Source organism: Trachypithecus francoisi, unplaced genomic scaffold (assembly GCF_009764315.1).
Source record: "Trachypithecus francoisi isolate TF-2019V2 unplaced genomic scaffold, Tfra_2.0 Lachesis_group6, whole genome shotgun sequence".
NCBI classification, from domain to species: Eukaryota; Metazoa; Chordata; class Mammalia; order Primates; family Cercopithecidae; genus Trachypithecus; species Trachypithecus francoisi.
The window spans coordinates 20890093-20899488 of record NW_022681471.1 but is presented as its reverse complement, the minus strand read 5'-3'; the positions used below and the strand labels follow the sequence as shown (position 1 = coordinate 20899488).

General features: G+C 40.3%; 1 protein-coding gene across 1 annotated transcript; it reads right to left on the bottom strand.

Annotated features, from left to right (window-relative positions):
- Positions 1–7655: 7655 nt before the first annotated feature.
- On the bottom strand, positions 7656–8063 carry LOC117077931 (60S ribosomal protein L36a). The gene has a single exon (XM_033201486.1). It carries the CDS (start codon positions 8030–8032, stop codon positions 7712–7714), a length of 321 nt encoding a protein of 106 aa, XP_033057377.1. The 5' UTR covers positions 8033–8063; the 3' UTR covers positions 7656–7711.
- Positions 8064–9396: the final 1333 nt, after the last annotated feature.

Below are 9396 nucleotides of genomic sequence, written 5' to 3'. Positions count from 1 at the left end.
TCAAATAAGAATGCATGGCAGAAACGAAGACCATTGCTTAAAATTATTTGAATAACAGGTTTAGAAAAGAATGTTATGAGGAAATAACAACCCTTACTTTGCTAAATGGAGAAGGCAACTCACAACAATTTACTTGAGAATGGATATTCAACCCTGTAGATGGAGATCAAAGATGCACACAGAATAAGTCCAAGACAGGAAAATCTTTTGGGTACATAGCCTCCCAGTTTCAGGAGAAACTTGAGATTAGCATATTCATTTGCTTTATATTCTAAAGCAAATTCAAGGACAAACAGGGGGAGGAAAGGTGGCATCCTCTTAATTACCTTTCTCCAAAGACCAACTGTCTAGTTCACTGGCCTAGACACTGCTAGAATTCATCAATAGTATCTTTACCATCCATCTCCATTGCACAGGTATGTCTATCTCATTGATTGGTTGTCCATCAAATCTGAATCTAATCTATCTCATTGACAGACTATGTCTCTCAAAATATGCCTTCATTAGTTTACTGAGAGATATTTGTCAATTTATTTCGAGTTGAATCACAGATCCATCATAGAATTATAACATAGTGGAGTTGGAAGTGACCTTTGCAGTCTTTTCTTCTAACCTCCTACCTAACAGGTAAATCTCCTCTATAGTCTCCATGCCTAGGGGTCATTCAGTGAGTCCTTAGATAGATCTGGGAAGCTCACTAACATGTAAAACAGGCTGTTTCGATTATAATCAGCTCCATTTCTTTGTAAATTCTCCTTATATTGAACCAGGACTCCTTAGATTTTTCATCACACTCTAAGTTCCCATTCTAATTTTCTACCTCTTAGCAGAATAAGCTTACATTTTTTGCAGATGGCCAACTACTTTGGGATTAATGTAGTAATTCTCTATTTTTCACCCTGTATTCAAATTTTCATTAGAAAAATGGGTACAGATGCCTCCGGTAGGGGACCTTGAAGTCTCTGGTTGGGGTGGGGAATAGAGAAACACATACATATTTTAAACATTATGGTAGTGGACATAGTTTAATAGGCACCTAACACCCTTTATCTCCATTCCTACTTTATAACACATCCCTGATTTTATTCAGATGTCCATCATCCACTCCCCAATCACACTAACCCAAGTGACCCAGAGGAAAGAGGTCTTGTCCTGAGCACTAGGAGTGAATCTTGATTACCTAAGTCAATCAAGGTAATCCAAACTTCTTTGAGAGTGACCAGTTCAGAAACAAAAATTAAGCTAATAAATGCATGCCATACACCTAGCAACTATTACTGATACAGTGGAATGTGACTTTGAACTAATTGGACTGAAAGGAAGTACTTTTTATTTTATGGCTGAGAGAAACATTTTTGTCTCTCTGTCACTGAAAATGAACAGGAAGGATATTTCCTCATTGGCTTTAGGAAGTCATCTTCCATGAAGGAAGTCAGTCTGGGACCTGTGTACATGCACAGAGAAGCACTGAGCTGAGAGAAGTGGAGAAAAATAGAACTGGGAACTTGATTGTACCATGCCTGGAGTCCAAACTATTTGGTGGCTTCCAGTCATGTGTAATTAAAATTGTTATTATTTGACTTAGTTTATGTTGGCTTTTCTGTATCTTGCAAACCAAGATATACTAATACAACCATGTACTCCCTCAAGGTGAAGCTTCTGACACTTATGGAGGATTGCAGGGTTCATTTTATTTGGTTGGTTGCAAGTGGTCTAGAAATTGAGATAAATGGATTAAAAAAGGTTTACAGAGGCAGAGAACCAGTTATAAACATGGACTTTGGTTATAACTCTAGATAATTTTCATTGGCCCAGTGTTAGGGAAGGAAAATAGCATTACTTGAATGCCTATTATGTGCCAGGCACTTTCCAATATTTGAAGACACTCAATCCTCACAGTAACCCTGTGAAGGAGGTACAAGTTTGCCTGTAGAAAGTGAGGCTTACTGAGGTTAAATGCACAGCCCAAGGTCATACAGCTCATAGGTGGTAGAGTTAAAATCCAATCTTGATCAAGTTAGCTACAAATCCAGTGCTGTTTCTGCTACATCCTTGGCAGACAATTCTTTCCAGATAATTAGAGTCTCTACACCAGAGAAAGCCATCCAAAGCCTTAGACCAATCCTCTTCTACAATGGTGGTATTATGTAGTGGTTAAAAGCATGGACTCACACCGACATTGGCTTAAATTTTGGTACCAATTATTCAGCTTCATTTCTTATAAAGTTCTTCTTTGCACTAAGGCAAGCTGGCACCATTCAATATCTTTTTGACCTCTCTGAGTTTCAATTTTTCTCCTTTGCAAAATAAAGATAATATCTTCATTGTTGTTGGGAAGTTTAATGAGATAATGTCTTTAAAGTTCCTGGAATATAAGTGCAACGGTGAATCAACAGTCAGATGGTATGAGTTGTCTGCCATGGAGGGGAGGAGTATTTTATCACTTATTTTTTTATCATGTTAAAGTCATGGTAGTAATAGTCAGTGTTATTTGTTTCAAATCCTCTATAGGCACTTTATCACATTATTGCCAGCACTGGGGGCAGACCAATGTTAAAATGCTGCATTTGGCAGGTATCTCTGTGAGTGCCTGCCATCTATTTATATTCTTCAAAAACAGGAAGAATTTTACAGTGAGGATAGGAAATTTAAACAAACTTGGTCTTTACAACTCAGCTTAGAAGGCATTCATTCCATTGGGCATAGCCTTTGGATTAGATTATTAGTTAGGTCTTTCAAAATAAAAATAATATAGCTGGCATATTAGAGAGAAAGCACTGTGTATCAGAATGGATGTTATTTTCCCTCCCAAACATGGGATCCTAGAGATGAGCTTTGTTCAACATGTCATAATGCTTGCAGAGGGGAGCAGGGAGAGCTTAATCTCAGTGAATCTTCCTGACAACCTGTGAAGCAATGGTGGGAGGTAAGGTTATACGATCAATTTTTGTGAGGAACAAACATATTTGTAGATGAAGTTTAAGTCCTTGGTAATGGGAGAGGGGAATTTGACTTTTCTGTTCTCTCACTTTTCAAGGTATGTGAGGACTACTAACTTGCTTGAAACTCAGATATGTGTTTAAATTACATCCTGATTAGACTCAGTATGTATGTGATCCAGATTGGCTGAGCCAACTAGGCCTATAAATCAAGAGTGGATACCCAGAAGCTGGTTTGAATAATTTCCCACTCCCATTTCTTAGCTGGGTGTCCAGCCACCTCCACTAGAGAGTAAGGTCACTGAGAGCAGGGACTACAATATCATCCCTGTATTCAAATTATTTAGCACGATTTTCTAGAGTGTTCATGGAAACATTCATCTTTAGGTGGAGAGGTACTGGATAGGAGAGCAGAAATATTCAGGTCATTCTTCAGTCCCACATTCCTTCCAGTCTCTCAGATGCTGGAGTTTCTCTCAACATCAGTAAGTGCCTGTTGCAGCCTGAAAGTATATATACACGTACATACATATGTATATGCCCATATGTGTGTGTGTGACTGTGTGTATGGAAACAGAATATTCAACTTCCATATCTACTACTGTGAAGACAAGAGTTTATAAAGGAATTAGATAGAGACCAGCAGGAAGAGAACTGATAAAGCATTGGGTGCGCGTTCATGAAAGGTTGGATCTAGAGATAGAAGGTCTCATCATTAATGCTCAGGTCTTTCTCCTGTAACTCTTTGGGCTTTTCTCACACCACACCATTGGCTTCATATAAAAACAGGCTTCTGACGCCCACACAGTTTTCCACTCTATAGTGAAATACCTACTTGAACCCTCCTTGGTCTCTGCTTGCCAATTTATTCCTGATCTTCCCAGTTTCTGACTTGGTGACCTATGTTTCCCAATAAAGTGTCATCAACTCCTACATTCAGCACTACTTCCTCAACTTTTAAGTACAAGAGAAGAAGTGATGGATCATGAAGGCCATCTTTGAAGTGTAAAGATAGACCTCATGTGATTAGGAAATGAAAGTTACTGGAGGCCTCTGGAAACCTAGAAATACCATGGGATCTGTTCTTCTGAGGTTTGATTTCAAAATCACGTAACAACATCATATCATGCACAAATAGTGATAGTTTTACTTCTTCCTTTCCAGTCTGAATTAATTTCCCCCCCCCCACCTTTTCCCTGTCTGATTGCCATAGCTAGAATCTCCAATATAATGTTGAATAGAAGTGGAAAAGCCAGACATTTCTTGTCCTGTTCCTGATCTTACAGGGAAAGCTTTCAGTCTTTCAGTCTTTAAGTATGATGTTAGATGGGTTTTTTGTAGATGCACTTTTCACGTTGGGGAAGTACCCTAGTTTGTTGAGATGATTCTTTAAATCATGAAAGTATGCTGAATTTGGTCAAAGCTTTTCTGGGACCACTGAGGTGATCATGATTTTTTTTGTTCACTGTTTAGTTAATATAGTATATTACATGGATTGATTTTTGTGTATATAACCAATCTTGTATTCCTGGGTCAAATCCCATATGATCATTATGTATAATCCATTTATATATTACTTTACTTAGTTTGCTATAATTTTGTTAAGTATTCTGCATCTGCATTCATAAAGATATTATTCTGTAGCTTTCTTCAGATGTCTTTGTCTAGTTTTGGCATAAAGGTAATGCTGGCCTCACAGAATGAATTGAAAAGTGTTTCATCTTCTATTTATTGGAAGAGTTTGTAAAGTATTGGTGTCAATTCTTTTTTGATGTTTGGCATAATTCTGTAATGAGGGCATCTGGGTATGGAATTTTTTATAAAAAAGTTTTTTTAAATTACGAGTTCAATCTCTTTAGTTGTTATTGTTCTATTCAGCTTTTCTGCTTCTTAAGTCACTTTCAGTAACTTGTGTCTTCTAAGAACTTCTCTATTTCATCTAAATTATGTAATTTGATGGCAGGCAGTTGTTCACGGTATTCCCTATAATTATTTTTAATTTCCTAGGTCATTAGTAATGTCCCCTCGTTTATTCCTGATATTAATGATTTGAGTCCTACATCTTTTTCTTTCTTGGTCATTGCAGCTAATGTTTTGTCAAATTTGTTGAATTTTTTTTTCAAAAAACTTTTGGTTTCATTGACCTTTATTTTTTTCTGTCCTTTATTCTATTTATATCTGCTCTTCTCTTCATTCTTTTTGTTTTATTTAGATTTAGTTTGCTCTTTCCTAGTTTCTTAGAAAAAAGGAAGTTTACTCTTTTCACATGGCTTTCTAATTATGCCTGAAAGCCCCACTCCTTTTTGAGGGAGAGACATTCTAGCCAAAGCAGGGGCCATTATGCACCTGAACACAGGAGAAGGAACATGCGTTTGTTGTCCCCTACTTGAGGAAGGAATTAATCCTGAAGTCTGGGCAACAGAAGGACAATATGAACGAGTGAAGAATGCCCATCCCGTTAAAGTTAAACTAAAAGATTCCACCTCCTCTCTCTACCAAGGCAGTACCCTCTTAGGCCCAAGGCCCATCAAGGACTCCAGAAGATTGTTAAGGACCTAGAAGACCAAGGCCTAGTAAAACCATACAATAGCCCCTGCAATACTCCAATTTTAGGAGTACAGAAACCCAACGGACAGTGGAGGTTAGTGCAAGATCTCAGGATTATCAATGAGGTCGTTGTCCCTCTATACCCAGCTGTGCCTAACCCTTATACTCTGCTTTCCCAAATACCAGAGGAAGCAGAGTGGTTTACACACCTGGACCTTAAGGATATCTTTTCCTGCATCCCTGTACATCCTGACTCTCAATTATTGTGTGCCTTTGAAGATCGTTCGAACCCAACGTCTCAACTCACCTGGACTGTTTTACCCCAAGGGTTCAGGGATGGCCCCCATCTATTTGGCCAGGAATTACCCCAAGACTTGAGCCAGTTCTCATACTCGGACACTCTTGTCCTTCGGTATGTGGATGATTTACTTTTAGCTGCCCGTTCAGAAACCTTGTGTTGTCAAGCCACCCAAGCACTCTTAAACTTCTTCACCACCGGTGATTACAAGGTTTCCAAACCAAAGGCTCTGCTCTGCTCACAGAAGGTTAAATACTTAGGGCTAAAATTATCCAAAGGTACCAGGGTCCTCAGTGAGGAACGTATCCAGCCTATACTGGCTTATCCTTATCCCAAAACCCTGAAGCAATTATGAGGGTTCCTTGGCATAACAGGTTTCTGCCGAATATGGATTCCCAGGTATGGCGAAATAGCCAAGCCATTATACATACTAATTAAGGAAACTCAGAAAGCCAGTACCCATTTAGTAGAATGGACACCTGAAGCAGAAGCGGGTTTCCATGCTCTAAAGAAGGCCCTAACCCAAGCCCTAGTGTTAAGCTTGTTAACTGGGCAAAGCTTTTCTTTATATGTCACAGAAAAAAAAAAAAAAAAACCAGGAATAGCTCCACGAGTCCTGACACAGGTCCAGGGGACCAGCTTGCAACCCACGGCATACCTGAGTAAGGAAATTGATGTAGTGGCAAAGGGTTGGCCTCACTGTTTATGGGTAGTGGCAGCAGTAGCAGTCTTAGTCTCTGAAGCAGTTAAAATGATACAGGGAAGAGATCTTACTGTGTGGAAATCTCATGATGTGAATGGCATACTCACTGTTAAAGGAGACTTGTGGCTGTCAGACAACCGTTTGCTTAAACATCAGGCTCTATTACTTGAAGGCCAGCACTGCGACTACGCACTTGTGCAACTCTTAACCCAGCCACATTTCTTCCAGACAATGAAGATAAGATAGAACATAACTGTCAAGTGATTGCTCAAACCTATGCCACTCGAGGGGACCTTCTAAAAGTTCCCTTGACTGATCCCAACCTCAACTTGTATGCTGATGGAAGTTCCTTTGTAGAAAAGGGACTTCAAAAGGCGGGGTATGCAGTGGTCAGTGATAATGGAATACTTGAAAGTAATCCCCTCACTCCAGGAACTAGCTCTCAACTGGAAGCACTAATAGCCCTCACTCGGGCACTAGAATTAGGAGAAGGAAAAAATGGTAAATATAAATACAGACTCTAAGTATGCTTACCTAATCCTCCATGCCCACACAGCAATATGGAGAGAAAGGGAATTCCTAACTTCCGAGGGAATGCCTATCAAACATCAGGAAGCCACTAGGAGATTATTGTTGGCTGTACAGAAACCTAAAGAGGTGGCAGTCTTACACTGCCTGGATCATCGGAAAGGAAAGGGAAATAGAAGGGAACTGCCAAGCGGATATTGAAGCCAAAAGAGCCGAAAGGCAGGACCCTCCATTAGAAATGCTTATGGAAGGACTCCTAGTATGGGGTAATCCCCTCCAGGAGACCAAGCCCCAATACTCAGCAGAAGAAATAGAATGGGAAACCTCACGAGGGCATAGTTTCCTCCCCTCAGGAGGGCTAGCCACTGAAGAAGGAAAATAATTTTGCCTGCAGCTAACCAATGACAATTACTTAACACCCTTCACCAGACCTTTCAGTTAGGCATTGATAGCACCTATCAGATGACCAAATCATTATTTACTGGCCCAGGCCTTTTCAAAACTATCAAGCAGATAGTCAGGGCCTGTGAAGTGTGCTAAAGAAATAATCTCCTGCCTTATCGCCAAGCTCCTCCAGGAGAACAAAGAACAAAAAGAATTCGACTTCCAGGAAATATTGATGCCCCATCGTATAGGAGTTTTTTTTTTTTTTTTTTTAACTCAAGATTTTATTGTCTTCATAATAAAAGATGACACTTAGAACTGGATCACTTGGCCCTTTCTCTTCTTATCTCCTCCCAGTTCAAAATGCTTGCATCTTTTAATAGCCAGCATTCTCTTAGATCTGCAGTTGGGCTCAACGCACTCAAGCCTTAGCACAATCTTCTTTGTAGTTTTAGCCTTTTTCCGGAAAATCGGCTTAGTTTGCCCACCATAGCCACTCTGCTTCCTGTCATAGCGCCGCTTTCCCTGGGCATACAGAGAATCCTTGCCCTTCTTGTACTGTGTCACTTTGTGGGGTTGGTGCTTGCCACACTTCTTACAGAAAGTCCGGCGGGTTTTAGGGACGTTAACCATGCTTGCAAGAGCGATATCGACACGGGAAGAAAGCCGTATAGGAGTTTTTTAAAGGAAATCCCACTTTCACCACCCACACCAAATGCTCCTGCACTTCAGGCCATACATTTCATCCCTGTATCTTTAACCTCCTTGTTAAGTTTGGCTCTTCCAGAATCAAAGCTGTAAAACTACAAATTGTTCTTAAAATGGAGCCCCAGATGCAGTCCATGGCTAAGATCTACCACGGACCCCTGGACCAGCCTGCTAGCCCATGCTCTGATATTGATGACATCGAAGGCACCCCTCCCGAGAAATCTCAGCTGCACGGCTCCTACTATGCCCCAATTCAGCAGGAAGTAGTTAGAGCAGTCGTTGGCCAACCTCCCCAAGAGCACTTGGGTTTTCCTGTTGAGAGAGGGGACTGAGAGACAGGACTAGCTGGATTTCCTAGGCCGACTAAGAATTCCTAAGCCTAGCTGGGAAGGTGATCGAACCCACCTTTAACATGGGGCTTGTAACTCAGTTCACACCTGACCAATCAGGTAGTAAAGAGGGCTCACTAAAATATCAATTAGGCTAAAAGCATGAGGTAAAGAAATAGTCAAATCATCTATTGCCTGGGAGCACAGGGGGAGGGACAATGATCGGGATATAAACCCAGGGCATTCGAGCTGGCAGTGGGCAACTCCTTTTGGTCCCCTCCCATTGTATGGGAGCTCTGTTTTCACTCTATTAAATCTTGCAACTGCAATTAAAAAAAAGAGAGAGAGAGAAAGTTTAGGATATTAATTTGAGACTTTTCTTCTTTTGTAATATAGGCATTTAAAGCTATACATTATTCTCTAACCACTTCATTAGATGCATTCCATAGGTTTTGAACTGCTATGTCCTTTTTTAATTTTTAATTTTTGTGGGTACATATTACGTGTATATTTACGGGGTATATGGAATATTTTGATACAGACATGCAGTGTGTAAAAATCACATAAGGGTAAATGGGGTATCCATCACCTCAAGCATTTATCCTTGGTATTACAAACAATCCAATTATATTCTTTTAGTTTTTCTTTTTTAAAAAAAATGTTGAGATGGATTCTCATTCTGTTGCCAAGCTGGAGGGTAGTGACATGATCTTGGCTCACTGCAACCTCCAACTCCTGGGTTCGAGCGATTCTCCTGCCTCAGCATCCTGAGTAGCTGGAATTACAGACATGTGCCACCACGCCTGGCTAATTTTTGTATTTTTAGTAGAGATGGGGTTTCACCATGTTGGCCAGGCTGGTCTCGAACTCCTGACCTCAAATGAACCACCCATCTCGGCTTTCCAAAGTGCTGGGGTTACTGGCATGAGCCAATGCACATGGCCTATTCTCTTTTAGTTA